At 26.9% G+C, this 17612-nt stretch overlaps 1 protein-coding gene across 1 annotated transcript; it reads left to right on the forward strand.

The window, feature by feature from the left end:
* The first annotated feature begins 5235 nt into the window (after positions 1–5235).
* On the forward strand, positions 5236–11318 carry LOC114181415 (ABC transporter G family member 15-like). Its single transcript, XM_028067869.2, has 9 exons — positions 5236–5490; positions 8220–8296; positions 8369–8830; positions 8916–9038; positions 9134–9256; positions 9715–9999; positions 10090–10362; positions 10445–10552; positions 10850–11318. Exons 1-9 carry the CDS (start codon positions 5319–5321, stop codon positions 11204–11206), a joined length of 1980 nt encoding a protein of 659 aa, XP_027923670.2. The 5' UTR covers positions 5236–5318; the 3' UTR covers positions 11207–11318.
* The last annotated feature ends 6294 nt before the right edge of the window (positions 11319–17612 follow it).

Consider the following 17612-nt stretch of genomic DNA (forward strand, 5'->3'; position numbering starts at 1 on the left):
TAAGCGCTTGATCTAACTAATTTAAATACACATTCCTTCCTTAATCTTCTAAAACACATTTTAAAGATAAAACTATAATGAAGTTTCAAACTCCAAAATTGATAATATAAAGCTCCAAACTCCAAAATGAACAATATCTCAAATGCGATAATCGATTCTGTTAAAGTAACAATTGATAATTGAAAGATGCATTTAAACTTTCATTGACTTCATCTTTTAGAACAATGTAAGATTATTATATGTACGAGTACTGCGAACATTCATTTCATATTTTTATATGGAAAGGTAATCAATGATATAATTAACGTACTTATCATTTTGAAAACAAAGATAATCGTTTTAGTTTGTTACGACATTGGTAGAGTAGATCTTAATTACAGATTAGATCTTAATTACAAGTATTAGAATATTTAAGAATTTGTATATGTATTAGTTGGTTCATGAAGTACATTCTCATAAATCTTATACCTACTTTTTGTTCAACTGGGGGGAGTTGGCCTCCATGAGACGCCCATACCCAGGTTTTGAAAAATGAAACCTAATATAAAATAGACTATAACCTAATGAAAAATGAATAAATATTATAGTAATGAAAATGAAAAATATATATGTTATGAATAAAATAAAAGTGGACAGTTTTTTTAGAGAAACTAAAAATCAAGAAACTTTTAGGGACCAAAAGGTAAAATAAATATTTTCATAATAGAAAAATATATTTAATTTATTATAAGAAATAAATTTTAAAGCTGTGCTTATTTCCATAAAAGGAGGCACAGTATCACAGAAAACGAAAGACATTACACTTTCCAAGCTGGTAAGCCAATAAATGGGACGAAAGTGGGTTCTTTTAATTATATACGAAATCTTGATTTAATTTAGTCTTTGATGTGTAAATTTATTTATTTTAATTCAATTTCATTAAATTTATTTTAATTTTTTAAATTTTATTTATAAAACAATCTCATATTTTATTTAAAAAATTAATCAACTAAAATTAAATAAAACATAACAAAATATTTAATGTTTTTTCATTCAAACATATTAAATAATACTTAAATATTTATAAATTTATTTTATTGTTATTATTATTGTTATAATAAAAGAATAATTAAAATAAAAAATTCAATTTAATTTTAATATATTTTATAATAAAATAAATAATAAAAAAAATTATTATCCACATCAATCAATTCAACAAACTTTCATAAATTTTTTTTCTCATTTTTTTATCATCTTTTTCTTAATCAAAATAATTCACATTCAATTCTCTTTTTCCTCAAATCCACTTATTTATACTCTTCCAAAGTCATCATTCCATCCAAACACATCCTAAATGTATAAATAATATTATAATAAAAATTTATATCAAATAAATATTTTTGAATAGAAAAATAATATATTTTTTATTCACAATAAATATTTTATAGCGTAATACAAAATTAAGATTAAAACTAAAAAGTACATTAAAGAGATTAAAAAACAAATGTTAAGTATATAAGATTAAGATAAATCATGCAACTCTTGATGAGTATAATATCTTCTAAAATTACCCTCATTTAAGAAAACAAAAAAAGCTTAAAAATAGTTTGTATATATATATATATATATATATATATATATATATATATATATATATATATATATATATATTATCATAGTGACTAATATTAAATAAAACTAACTATACAATTTAATATAATTAAAAATCTAAAAAATCATACACATTTAAAAGATTGGTCTTAGTTTTTTTTTTCTTAAATTTTTAAACTTGACAATAATTGAATTAAAACTAAAATTTTAAGAAATATAATTATTAAAAAGGAAATATATAATAAATATAAGTTACAATTAAAAATTAGTTATAAAAAATGTAATAATTAAAATTTTATTTTATATTCCTTAATAGGATTTTTATGAAAAAAAAAAAACTAAACTAGTTAGAACGTAAGAACCTAAAAAAAAGACAACATATAAGTATTCAAAATTCTTATGTTACAAAAATTATCACAAAAAAAAAACTTTTGCAAGATAAATAGCTAAAGCCCATGTATAGAAAATACTATATTATAAAATTAATATAATATTTTACTATTAAGTGGGCCAAATATTAGAAAAAAATGAAACATAATTGATGTGAAATTGAGTAAAAAAATATATATGTGCTTTTTTTTTTATTCAATGATGAAATAAAATAGAAGAAAAATGAGAATAAAAATGAGTTTGTGTTTTACTATTGGAAAGAAAATGAACCTCTGTTTGTGTGGAGAAAAAAATATAAAAAATATATTAATTTTCTCTTATACATCTCATGTATAATGGCGAAACTTGGACAAAAAATTCAGGAGTGCCAAATTCAAATTTGTATATATAAATTATTATTTTTTAATTAAAAAAAAAAACTCTTCATTCTCTCCATTCAAAACAATTACACATGATAATAGAAGAAAAAAATGAATATCATTCACTATCATAACATAAAATAACTATAAAATAAACACAAAATTTTTTAAATTTCTACATTTAGGATTATATTACTTTGGAGAAAAATATAATTATGGTTTATATAAAATTTCATAAAAGAATTCCTAAAATCGTAATCGAGATTCATACTAATTTCGGAAGAACTTAATTTGAGAGAGATCGTGTGAGAATGTGTTGTTCAATCTCTCTCTAAGAGATAATGTGAGAATGCATTTTTTAATATCTTTGTTCTTTAATATCCCTTTCTCAATTTATCTCTTTGTCTTTATTTTTTTTCTCTTACACTTTCTTGATTGTTTATCTTATAACTAGAAATAGACCATTAATTTCTTACAGTAACAAAGTATTTATCAAGTTAATATTTTATGTTTATTTTATACTTTATTATAATTTTTCATAATATAAACTTAATTTAAATAAAATAATAATGTATAAATATAATTTTAAAAATATATAAATATATATATAACAATTAAAATAAAAAAACTTTGGGGAGCCATGGCTCCCCTTAGTCATAACCAAGGTCCGCCTGTATGTCTCTTATTCTTCATTTTATTTTATATTTTAATGTTCATTAAACTTAGGTGATAAATGTTATTATATAAATTGAAAATTTCTTAACTTAACTTTCATTATTATACACATGGAATTTTAAACATTTGTGGGCCTTGACACCCGTACATTAAGTTAGTCTAACAAACCAATATTTGTTTGTACACTACTCCAAAAATATATACAACATCAAAAATATATACAACATCGGTTATCTAGCATATATTACATTGGTTTAAAATCAATGTAAATTTAGATAATGTAATAAATTAAATATACTTTATATTTTGAAAAGTACAAAAATTATCGTCATCCTTATATCATTTTGGAGTGACAAAATGGATTGAAATCACATAAAAACATTATTTTAATTAGAGTAAGAAATATCATAAACTTAGAGTTTATTATATAATTATTAACACCCATCTCTTATAATCCTAGACGATGAGACTTTTCAAAAGATGACAGCAAAAGCATTTTAACATGTGGAGGTAATGGCGGTGTAAGCTATCTACTAAAGTAGCGAAATGACAATATAAAAATAAAATAAAAAATGACACAAAAAAATGACAAAGATGAACAAAGAGGAAGAACGTACGAAAGTAATGGAAATAAAAATTAAAATATATTACATTGGTACCATATCATGCAAGATATACTAAATCATGTGTCATTAGTAACCGATGTAGTATCATCATCTGAATACCATATCACATGGGTTATCTATTTAATCAATGTTATATCATGTTCAAAAATTTAAATTTTATGACCGCGTGTTTGTTCAGATCGGTTTCGTTCCTACCGACTTAAAAAAATTATTGTCTGTATGTGTAATTTTGGACTAGTAGTAACCCATAAAGTCCGCATCATTTAGAGAAATGTAGTGTAAGTACTTATTGTCGTTCATGAAATAAATGTATATTTCGGTTTCTCATTTATGAGAGGCCCATATATGACACGAAATTTCAATCAATAAGATATCAAAAGAAAATAATTTATTTTGAGAGACTAATATGTATATATATTATTCAATTTATAGAAACTAAAAGAATATTTTTCTTTTCGGAGAGAGTATGAATCGTTTTGCATCAGCGAAAAGAGTGTCTGATATACCATACCGACAAAATTAATAAGAAGCACCAACCATTGCAATCTTTAAAGCAATCCGTATCTGCAATGGCCCTAATCAGAGTTAGAAATTTATCTTAGTAATTATCGATTAAAGTTAAAACTTAGTCACTGTATGATTGTAATAACTGAGCTATGTTGTTATATTTGAATGATTTCAATCCTATATATGTAGTGTACGGAATTAAAAGGAAAACAAAAAACAGAAAAATGACTTGTTTCGTATTGCTTTTATTCTCTTTTATGGTTTCACTTGTCTATACAAAGATTATGTGTTATAACTTGATTATTAAAGCATATAAATAGTATATTGATTAGAGATAATATGTATTTAATATGTATTTATGAGTGAGTGGAAACATAATTTTATAATTTTATAAACTAATTGAGTTACATTTATTAATATTTAGTCACACATAATATCTATATGTTTTGACGTATTAAATTTTACCACCTTAATATGATATTATATAGGGATTAAAAGCATATATATATATATATATATATATATATATATATATATATATATATATATATATATATATATGTATATGTGTGTGTGGAGATTAGTTGGGTAGGTCATGCCTTCCATTATTGGACAATCCTTTATTCCCGTGGTTGATGTTTTAGATGTAATATTTTTGGAAATTTAAAGTACATGTATAGGTATAATTATCTTATAAGTCCGTCTTATAGCATTTTATAGAAAATAATGTTCAGATCTGTGGCTACAAAATTTTTGAAAGACCTATCACTTTAATCATTGATAATGATGTCGATCCTCGTTGAAATTTGATTTGTTACTAATTAATTCCCCATCAACCTTTTTAAACAGAAAATAATTGCACCCTGCAGAGTAGACACAGAGGGTCATAAATAAGCTGACAACCAATAACGACGAGCCACTTTGAGGACTGACATTGGACATGTACGTTGTAACCCACACTCATTTATTAATCGTAAAATTATATCTTATACTATAATTATGCTTTACTAGATACTGTTTGAATTAAATTCGGACGTCTACCCCATCCCATTTGAATAAGTATAAGTTTTTGTTCGTAATATATATAATGTGACATTGCAGACACTGCAGACAGTGCTAGCATAGAAGTGAGATAAGAGAAGAGGGAGAGAGATAAGAAAACATCAACACGATGGTGATGGTGATGTGGGAAGATGTAACAGTTGAACGAGCTGCAAGTTTTGGAGCACAGAAGAGGAAGTTGCTGCTTAATGGAATCACTGGTTTTGCTGAACCTGCTAGAGTTATGGCTGTTATGGGTCCTTCTGGCTGCGGAAAAACCACCTTTCTTGACTCTTTCACTGGTCTCTCTCTTTCTCTCTTTCTCTCTTTCTCTGTGTATGCTATTACTAGTTAGTTTCATAAGATCTTCATTCTCAAACTGAACACCTTTTATCTGTTTTCTGATATTTATCACCTATATGTGATTCCTGTTGCACCAAGGATAGTTGCATACTTCATTTAATTTATACTAAATATGTGTAAGTTGAGATGCTGAACATAGCACTAGATATATTTAGTGAGAGTGTTTTTTTGTTTGTCAGAATTTAGAGAATACGTATTTATGTGTACTCATCATATTATATATATATATATATATATATATAAAAGTAATTCACCCAAAAATTATATGTACACTAATACATTTTTTTTAAAAATAGATGTGATACAATGACTATATTGTTTGAATCAATTAGTAAGGCAAATTTGTAGATGAGACTTTTGAGGAAGATTCATTGAGAAAACAAATGACTTAATGAAATATGAGTTATTTTTGTGAAGATTGATCTAAGAGAAGGGGATGAATTTTAGTGGATTAGAGACTAATTTTTATGTTATTCACTTGAAGAGATTTATAGGTGAAAGTGAATGGATTTAGTATTAAAGTTTGTGAGTTATTTGATTGATGTGATAAATTAAAAAATTTTAATGAAAAAAAATAAGATTATCAAATTGTCATTAATTTTAAAAGTAATTTAAAATTATAATTAGATGAGTTAGATTTATTTCAGAAAAAAATATTAAAATGAATAAATTAAAATAACATATTTTAATAAAATATTTAAAATTAGTAATTACTTGTAGTCTTTTTACTGTTGAGAAGAAATCACTATGGTAATTTCAAATGTGTGCAGCCCAAAACGTTTTCATTTTAATTAAAAAAACGAAAAGATAACAAAGAGCATAATTGTAATATGGTCAATATTACCTTCAAATCTTCGCCCAAGAGGGAGAATGAGAGAATAAAGGAATCACATTATTCCTTCCTTTTCCCCTCTCTCAAATCCATTGAAGTGAACAACCAAATCACCTTACAATCAGTCATCTCTCATATGCGTGAACAGTAATCACCCTCAAGTGAATAGATCCTTATGGGATTGGGGTGAGAGTGAGTAGGTTTAAAAGTAAAATTTGTGACTGGTTTTATTGATGTAATAGATTAAACATTAAGTTTAATTAAAAGAAAAACAAGAGTATTGAATTGTCCTTCATGTTGAAAGTAATATAAAATTATATTTAAATGAGTTAGATTTATTTTATAAAAAATATTTAAATGAATAAATTGAAAAAAAAAAATAATAAAAAATATTATAAAACTATAATATATTTACATTCTGAATTTTTCTATTGTAAACAGTTTAGAAAGTTAGGGTATTAATTATTATTGTAAGTTTAATTTTTAAAATAAACGAGAAACACACGTGAATAAGAAGTAGAAATGAGTTGAGGGTATAATGGTATTTCATCATTAATCACTCTCAAATCACTCCATGTGAGAAGAGATAGGAAAATCAGAGAATCTCTCCATTCCTTCATTTCTCATATTCTCAAATATCAGCAAGTGAACACGTTTGTCATCCTTAAATCATGTCTCCTTAATTCCTCTGAACAATAAATCTTCACAAGTGGACACAATGTAAGACGATGAGTTCACATGTCTTCTTTCTTTATATGTTCAACTTTTTCATCTATACCCAATATAAAACTTAGAATCATACTTGAATTTATAACAATCTCTTAAGTGAGTCATTTCACATTGAGAAGACATGAAAAAGTTGAGCAACACATATAAGCAAGAAGATTCATAAACTCATTGTCTTGAAATTTTTGGTTAGAGGTGATATCAATTTCTTGTGTGGGTTGAACTCATGTTTCATTTGGTGGTGTGTCTCCTTAACAATCTTTCCTCATAAGACCTATTAGTATCAGTGGTATTATTGCCTCACTTATATGGTAGAAAAAATCTTCCTAAGAGAGGTTTAAATAAGTGTATCATGTTATAATAAACTATGGAACAAATAAGAAATACTTTGTTAGTTTATTGAGACTTAAATTCATATTTGGATATCCAAACAAATAATATATTTTATTTTTATCTTCTTTTTTTTAACTTTTGATTCCTTTTTATTTTTTTAGTTTTGTTAATTAATTTTAGTCTCTCCATAATATATATTTTTTATTTTAATCCATATAAATTTTGTTCATTTTGAACTAGTTTATTCAAAATATATTTGATAAGAATTAAAAGACAACAATTTTTTTCGGATAAAAAACTGGAATAAATTTCAATAAATAAAATAAAATGACAAAAACCAAAATAAGAAAAAAAAAAGGATAAAAAAGGTTACATAGGAAAGAAACAACTATATTTTAAGAAGCAAAAACATATTTAATTACAGAGACATAGCAGAGAAACATATTTTTATCTAACACTTTTCTATTGACCAAAAGTTATAAAGAAAGACAAAAGATGGAGTGTTACACTCCATATCTAATTAGTCCCATTACGTAGTTTCCATTTAAAAAACCACTTCTGAATAATAATAGAATGACAACTTTCTTCTTCTTATCATATGTAAAAGTAGAAATATATTGTGAGTGCATTAAACTAAGATACTGAAGCTAATAATCATGTAATCCCTTTCCCTTGAGATAAGATTCAATTTAAGGACTGTAATGAACTATGACAGTGTGTGGTGTCTTTTACTAGTGTTATTGGTGAGAGACAACAAGTGTTGACATTTTTGTACAGGAAAACTTGCTCCAAATGTTGTAGTTACCGGGAATATTCTAATCAATGGGAAGAAAAACTTGAATTCAAGAGATGTGGTAAGATAATAAGATCATGCAATGCTTTATTTTTTCCCTTGGTCTGCTCTAAAATATTTCTTCAATTTTCAGTCCTATGTAGCTCAAGAGGAACTTTTGTTGGGAACTTTGACTGTAAAAGAGACTCTGACATTCTCTGCAAACATGAGACTTCCTTCCAAAATGAGCAAAGAAGAGATAAACAAAGTGGTGGAAGAAACCATAATGGAAATGGGTCTGGAAGATTGTGCAGATACAAGGATTGGGAATTGGCATTGTAGGGGTATTAGTAATGGTGAAAAGAAGAGACTTAGCATTGGCCTTGAGATTTTAACACAACCCCATGTCTTACTTCTTGATGAACCTACAACTGGCCTTGATAGTGCCTCAGCTTTCTATGTCATTCAAGCACTATGCCACATTGCTCAGAGAGGAAAGATAGTTATCTGCTCCATTCACCAACCCAGTAGTGAGATTTTTGAACTGTTTGATGATTTGCTCTTGCTTTCATGTGGGGAAACTGTTTATTTTGGAGAAGCAAAGAAGGCTCTGAAGGTATACATTTTTATTACACAGGCAAAGTTGGAGTCTAATTTGAGGATTTGAAGATTCTGTGTCTCTGATTAAAATTTGGGAAAAGTTTTTTGCCGATGCAGGGTTTCCCTGTCCTACTAGAAGAAATCCTTCAGATCATTTTCTTATGTGTATTAATTTGGAGTTTGACTTCATTACTGAAGTACTAGAGAGGACACAATTATGTTTGGTATGCATTAGATTTTGCAGTCTTGGTTTTTCATTTTTTCTCTTTAGTCCATTAACAATGCTTTTGAATGTGAATTTTAATGCCCTCATTGACAGGCATCATCGAAGTCAACAATGGAAATGAGAATATCAGAGATCAGAAGGACACTGATTGAGACTTACAAAAGTTCAAAGCTAATGTTCAATGCAAGAACAATAATTCAACAAATGAAACACAATGTAATTATTTGTTAGTCAGTATTCATCAGTAATATCCTTAGTTTCCCTATTAGTACAAATCCTATCTTTGTTTTCTAGTATTTACCTGCATCACAAAACCAGTTTAGTGTTTAACAATTAGGCACACTTAAGATTAATCACAGATTGATTAGGTTCTTTTCTGATGTTAGAGATCTCATATCAACTAGACACAACGAATTTATAGTATATAAGTGAATGCAAATCTCACCTTATAAATTAATTTTGTAAGATTGAGTTAGATTTAAATTTTCCTACTTACATAATCCTGAGTTTGACATCATTTTGGAGAAAATTTAAAGAATGAATCCAATCAACAAATTCATCAATCTATTTTGATCAACTGATCATTCAAAAGAAAGTACTGAATTTCCCATCTTCTTTTCTTGTTTCTAGTAAAGAAATTGTTCTATTCCTTACTGAGAGATGCAAATATGTAGGAAGAACAAGGAATTGAGCACTACACAGGTAGCACTACCACGTGGAGGAAGCAATTGTGTACATTGACCAAGCGATCTTTTCTGAACATGACTAGGGACATTGGTTACTACTGGTTGAGGATAATATTCTACATAATGGTAGGAATCAGTATTGGCACCCTCTTTTTTCACATTGGCACAGGAAACAGCTCAATCTTGGCTAGAGCAAAGTGTGTATCCTTCATCTATGGCTTCATGATTTGTTTGTCATGTGGAGGATTACCATTTTTCATTGAAGAACTGAAGGTAAAACTTATAAATGCTTCTTTTTGTTTCCCAAAGATACAATATCTATACTAAACATTCTGCTTTGTATCTAATCACAACAAAAATCAGGTGTTCTATGGTGAAAGATCCAAAGGGCATTATGGAGAGGCTGTGTTTGTAGTATCAAACATCATATCATCATTCCCTTTCCTTGTTCTAACATCTTTTTCCTCTGGAACAATCATTAACTTCATGGTGCAATTTCATCCGGGTTTAACTAATTATGCATTTTTCTGTATCAACTTATTCTTCTGCCTATCTGTTGTCGAGTGTTGCATCATGGCTGTGGCCTCACTGGTCCCCAATGTGCTGATGGGCATAGGAACAGGAACTGGTGTAATTGTAAGCATTCCATTTTCTCAGTTTCTGGGATAATAACATTTAGGTTAAACTTGATGATGGAGTTGTTTCATGGTGGCTGCAGATCTTCATGATGATGCCCTCCCAAATATTCAGATCATTACCTGATCTTCCAAAATTCTTTTGGCGCTATCCCATGTCCTACCTCAGTTTTGCTTCCTGGGCAGTGCAGGTACAATGCAAAGTGTTTTGGATTAAATCAAAAACTTGATAAGAATTAAGACTATACCAGAACACAATGTCGAATCTAAGAGACTCTAAATCAGTAGACAAGATAGGTGGTGTATTTGTACACTCTGAACTATACACAGGTACATCATAAATTAGCGACCAGTGAATTCAAATATATAAGATTAAAAGAGCAAAATAATTTTAACAAAACCAGAAGGTGCACCTGTACATGTACACCCTGATGTACATATATATAAGATTGTGGTTTTTGTAATAGCTTGTGATGTTTTGTACACAGGGAGAATACAAGAATGACATGCTGGGGGTTGAGTTTGATCCTTTGCTACCTGGTGATGCGAAGGTTAGTGGAGAAAAAGTTCTGTTATTGGTACTTGGGGTTCCATTGGATCATAACAAATGGTGGGACTTAACAGCATTGGCTACCTTATTATTAGTTCACAGAGTGGTTCTTTACTTGGTGCTTCGGTTTGTCAAAAGAGCAAAATCACCTAATCTGTGGTTCTATGCCAAGAAAAGTTTACACTTTGGAAAGAGATGTTTGGTCAATGACAAGCCATCTATCTCTTCCAGGAAACTAGCTCAGCATCCATTATCGTCTCAAGAGGGTCTTATGTCCCCAAACCTTGCAATGTAACGACTTCAATATTTATTGTAAATGAACTGCTGAATTTTTAGACGCAGAGTTTTTAAGTATCTTTGATTTTGTTAGTAATTTGAATATGAATGAAAAGTAATATATTATAATATCTTGTATGAGTTATTCATAGGAAATGATCTGAAGGATGACTGAAAATTTTTAGCTAACCTATTTGTACTCTTTGCTTTTGTGGTGACTGAAAATTCAGAACGGGGCATACTGAAACTCTGTTATCGAAAGAACGAGTTTCCTAACCAAGAAGGGAAGAATTATCTAACACTAAGAAAGTTTGCATTCATTGTGGTAAAACCGGTTATACCATCCAAGAAGACAGTGGGATTGAAAAAGATCAGAAAAGTATTAATTCTAGTGATTTACGCTTCACTGCACAGTAATATTTCTTGCTGATAGACAGACTTTAAATTGGATTTTTTTTTCGCTGAAGTCACACTCAGCACAATTTCAAAAAGTAGTTTTTGCTTTTTTAATTGCTTCTAACTGAAGTTGTGTCAAGTGCGACGACTTCAGTAAAAAAATCCAGCTTGAAATATGTCTGAGTGATACAATTTGAGATGAGAGACCTGAAGTTGTCCTAGGTGGTACGACTTTACGATTTTAGTGCTACCACAAACACAACTTCACTCTATTCTTTAAAATTTAAAAAATCCAACCAGATAAATTGATAAAAGTAAATTAATCCCATTTAATAAATTAACCACGATTACATGTTAATTTAGTATATTTAATTTATGGAAGAGATGGAGATGAGAGATGTAAATCCAAATCAGTGAAAGGAATTGCTGGTCCATACTTTCTTTATCCAAGAGTAGGGCTCAAATTATTATATTATTTCATTTAATTAAGCTTTTTTTTAATAATTATACATGATTGTATGATGTGATTAAGGATGTAAAATAAATTTGTACACGTGGGTATCTGCGGATAAAACTTGCAACAGGTAGGAAACAAATATTAAAAATAGATATCCGTTATCTGCGGGTATGTGTATTTTTGATATCCGTATATTAACGGATATATATATATATATATATATATATATATATATATAATATATATATATATTAGTAAAAAACATTCTGATATAATTTTTCTAAGTTGTACATCTTGTTTTCTGCCTTTTCATTCTTCCAACTTCAAATATTAGTATGTTGTCTTCTTCTAGGTACACCCTTGACATTTTTTGTCTTTCCTTTCTTTGAAATTGGACATATACATCAAACTCTGTATAGACAATAACGTTTATGGTATGCTTGTTGTCAAATGATAGAATCAAAATAAGAATACTTGACACGTGACAGTTGAAGATTATTATTTGTTTATTTTTCAAAAATGAATTAGAGAAAATGGACTGGTTGATCAAAGCATTAATTGAAGTGTTGAACGTCATTTTATATTTATTTTTATACTTATTTGGACTTGTGTGAATTTGAGTTTATTTGAACTTTATTTAAAATTTATTACAGTGATATATTTTATTTTATTTTATTTGAATTTATGATTAAATATTTGTTTTTTAAATAATTTTGTAAATATCCGCGGGTACCCGTAAATACCCGGAGATATAAAAAAAATATATGAGTACCCGCATAACGGATATCCGACAGATATGAGTACAGATACAGAACGAATATTTATTTTGTGGATAGGGTACAAAGAAACTATTACTCATATCCTACCCGTCCCGTTGACATACCTAATAAATATCTAATAAAGGTGATGCATTCAAGTGCCAAAACATTTATGACTTGCACTTGATAGCATGATAGCATGCGTTTTTCTTTTAAACATCATAACATTGATAAGGTTTGTTGTATATTTATATAATAACGCATCCAATTTCAAACTTAAATTTGCTATATACATTGGTTGTGCAGCTCACTAAGTCTTGATATGTTGAATAATTTATATATATATATATATATATATATATATAATAAATTTTATATAAAATAAATATTTTTTTCTAAATTTGCTGAAGTTTGAGATATTAAAACTCAAAGTGATGTATGAGTTTATTTGGAAATATTTTCTTCTAGATAAAACTTATGCAACAATTTACAATATTAAAGTATAATTACATTAACTTTATTTAATGTATGATGGGGTAACGGTGTTACATATAATCTCTCGCATTATTCTTTGCACGGAACGGCGTGAATAGTAAAAACTTTAAAAGAATGTTAAAATTTTAAAATTAAAATATATAAACCAACAATCATCTTTCTAAAAAATAATTATATAATCTTGATTTTTCAAAGTAAAGTTAATCTTTGCTAAATTAAAATAAATAACTTCATAACTATTTTCTTAGTAAAAATGATTTTTTTTATATGATTTAAGAGTAAAATTAAATTTATTTTGCATATTCAATTAAAGAAAAATCATCTTACAACTACATTCCAAAGTGTTAATGCCTTTTTCACATGCAATTTTTAGAGTTGTCAAAATGGGTAACCTGGTTCGACTCGACTCGATCCACCAGGGTTGATCACTTAGTGAACTAACCCAACTCGGCTCATTTATTAGCGAGCCAAAAAAATTCGGATCCGGTCTAGCCTACCGCGGGTTGGTGGGTTAAACGAGTTGGCCCACGGGCTCACTTAATTAAAAATATATAATTTTTTTATTTTTTCAGTCAAAACTAGATTATAATTCTAATTAAAATCTAAATAAACTTTGATACAATTCAAATACAAACCAAAATCACAAAAATACAAATGATATATGTGTTGGCTAAAAAAAACAACCTAACATGATCAAAATGTAAAGTTCAACTTAACCAAAAAAAATTTGTGTGACCCTTTATTTGCGGGTTGGTAAGCCACCACAGGTTCAACTCGGATAAGCCAGATCAAAAATTAATCTGTATTGAAATTTATAAAAAATTTCAACCCAATCCGACCTAAATCTGTGGTGAGTCGGATTGACTCGCGGATTCCAATTCATTTTGACAGCAATTCTAGACCAAATTTGATTTTAAAAACTATTATTTTTTCTAAAGGATGTTTCTATATATCTTTTTATAATAAACTATACTGTGACCATTCTTTTTTTTTTTAATTTTCAAAGACTTTTTTTTTCTATCTCGTGGTGACCTGGTTTATTAGATGATGACGATAATCTTGACGATGAATGGGGACACAAAATGAAGTAATTTCTTTCAATAACGATTTTTAAAAACAGGTAAATATATATTTTATTTAAATCGTAAATTTCTGATAATAGAACATTGGTGCCAGGGCTGGTAGAAAAGAAGGCAATATGGACATTTTCTCAACATACTTTTCGACCCATCGAAAATGTTCTCAAGCTCACCTCGTCAGACACCAAATTTTGAAAGTATACTTTTTCTTACCCAAAATTGCTTGACTTATTCATGTATCATTCATCGGTGTTCCATTTATTTACATATTCAAATTTGTTAATAAATAACTATTGGTACTAAATCAATGAATTTCATGCAATAGAAGATTTTCGTTTTTTTGAGGTTCCTAATCTATAAATCTTTGACTTAAATAGAAGAGATTTTATGCGCATCATTATTCATCAACTTTTATATTGTATTTATTTATGTTGTGTAATACTTGTTTCAACTTAATAAAAATAAAATATGAACCACATTGTTTTAATTTATCAATACTTGGTTTAAAGAAAAAAAATTCTTCAAACACCAAAATAAAACAATTCAAATTCTTTTCTACAAAGTTAGTTCTTATATTCATTTGTTGTGTTTTTGAAATATAATAGTCAACGATTAATTAATTATCAAAATCATAAAAAAAAAATTAAAAGTATTTAAAATTTTTTAAAAGCAACTCAATTGCTCTTATTTATTTTTGCAGTAGTTATTCACTGTCAAAATTTCATTAAAGTACATATCAGGACAAAACAATAATTTTAAATATTGGTTAAGTAGCTTTAAGTCTTGGTCAAGCTAACATGTAGGTGAAGTGTAACATCGATCATTCATTTTTTTATTTAAGTTAGTCTAAATTAATCTATTATTTCAAAGCTACTTTAAATTTTATTCTTTTAAAGCTACTTTAAATTTTATAATTGTAATATTTATTTATGTATGGTTACACTTTCCCCCCTTTATTATCATAATTAACTTTTTAATTTTGGCATAATTAATTTAAGCATACAATAAATATTAATTTCAATTTTCAAAATAATAAATTAAAAAATATTTTTTATAGAAGACAGACGACAAAGGAAACAAATAAAATTAATTCTGCAATGTATTTTAGTGGAAGAAAAATAAAAATATATACAAGAGAGTATATGCAATTAATATACAGAATCCCTACTTTTACATTATTATTCTTATAATCCAAAATTATTCCTGTAATTTAATTATTTTAATAATTAAAATATTTTCTTATGATTTAATTTCTAACTCAAACATTTAAAAAATGATATAGGAGATAGTAAATAAAAGATTACAAAAACATAAAAAGAAAAAACTTACTAGGGCCATAATATGGCAGAAGAAAGCTCATTCTTTCCGATCAGGAATTTGAAAGAAAATGGATGAATGAAAATTTGAGAGGAGAGTGAGAAAGGAAAATAATATTGTTTATTTTAAGGATGAATAGATAAAAGTTTTAAAAGTAAAGTTTTAGAATAATTTAATGAATGTAACCGATAAAAAATGTTTTAATAGGTAAACTAGTTAAATTATAGTTTACCTTTTATGCTTAAAATTAATATAAAATAAAATATACTTATTACTATTACTATTAGTTTAAGTATTGATATTAATAATAATATTATTATAATAATAACTATTATTATTAATAAAGTTGTTATTATTGTTATAATTAATAATAATAATAATTTTTTATTATTATTAATTATCACAAGGTAAGTTGGAATTAAAAAAAAAAGTGACAACATAAGTAAGAGCATAAGTGTTAAATTGGAATTTAAAAAAAAAAATTGATGGATATTTAAATAAAGCATAAGTGCTCATGTATCTTTTTTTGAGGATCTCTTCATCTATGTGAGGATTTTCATCCTCCCTTAAATTTATCTATACTTCAAACTAAGTGATCAACCAGTTTGTAATCATTCAAGAAATTTCCTAAATATTTACAAGACTGAGAAAAATACGAAAAAAAAATCAATTTCCAAGTTAAAATTAACTTAAACTAAAAATTATTAGACCTTAAAACACTAAAATACATTTCTATTTTCTAAGACACAGTGGATATGTTTTTCTAGGTAATCAATAGTTGTTTTAAAAAATAAAGTATATATAATAAATAATAAAATTTTGACTGTCTTTGAAAAATAAGAGTCTCATCCAACGAGTATTTCGAATAATGAGAGTCTATTTTAAAAAATAAATAGTAGAAATAACGTAGGCCATCTCCAACCTCAAACAAATCGGTCGGCGGAGAAAATTAATTTATTACAATGCACATTTTGCTTCTTCTTTTAAGAAAATTAATTTTCCTTCTTTTAAATGCTTTTATCTTTGCGCTCATACTACACTAACATTTATTTCATTCAAGTGCGAGTAATAATTTATTTAAAACAAATAACTGAGGCATCGATCACTGTTTTTATGCATAATCACTTGACACCACAGCATGTGTGGGATACCACACTATAATTTTGCGAAAGGAATTTATCAAATTCAAGTGTTTAATTAAATTAATTCAATTTAATCTTAGAGAAAATATGGTGTCGTAATGTTTAAAGGTTAAGAAAAATTATAAATTTCAGACGTTTAATTAATGTTGAAAATAAAATAAAAAATCAAGGATTTTTTTTATTATAATGAATTAGTTAATCGAATTAACATGTTTAATGAAAATGAATGTATTAAATGTCGCGATTAAGATCTTTTTTTTAAAAGACAAATCAATATATTAAATTTTTTATCTTAATAAAATATTCTATGTAACCTTACTTTACTTCCCCATTATAATTATGATATAAATAATCTACTTAAATATTGAATAAAAATATAATTAACAAAAACAGTGACTATATAATAGTGTATTGTAAAAAATGGGTTGTGTAAGAAGAGAAGAGAAAGGAAAGAAGGTTAAAAAGATGAGGAACATGACATTTTGTGATTTGAAAGTAACAATGTCGTGCTCCAATGGTGACATTTATTATAAATAGCTAAATAGACCTAACTCAATTCCTTAAACACCTATTAAGAAGTGAGAGTTAACTAAGTTAACTATCACTTCACAACATACTCTATTTTACAACCTTGGAGAGGATAAGAAATGATGGAAGAAAATTAATTAATATATTATTGTATATGTTTGGTCAAATACTCTTTAAAGAACAGCCAAACGCTCTTATATAATCATTTTATTCTTAGTTTTTTATTATATATTTTTGTTTAATCAACCACTTT

Source organism: Vigna unguiculata, chromosome 1 (assembly GCF_037176805.1).
Source record: "Vigna unguiculata cultivar grain cowpea cultivar isolate G323 ecotype 2 chromosome 1, ASM3717680v1, whole genome shotgun sequence".
NCBI classification, from domain to species: Eukaryota; Viridiplantae; Streptophyta; class Magnoliopsida; order Fabales; family Fabaceae; genus Vigna; species Vigna unguiculata.

Coding starts and splice junctions, on each gene's coding strand:
- LOC114181415 (XM_028067869.2), top strand. CDS start 5,319: ATGGTGATGGTGATGTGGGAAGATGTAACAGTTGAACGAGCTGCAAGT. Junction 5,491..8,219: donor CTTTCTTGACTCTTTCACTG/GTCTCTCTCTTT, acceptor ATTTTTGTACAG/GAAAACTTGCTCCAAATGTT. Junction 10,553..10,849: donor TTGCTTCCTGGGCAGTGCAG/GTACAATGCAAA, acceptor TTTTGTACACAG/GGAGAATACAAGAATGACAT.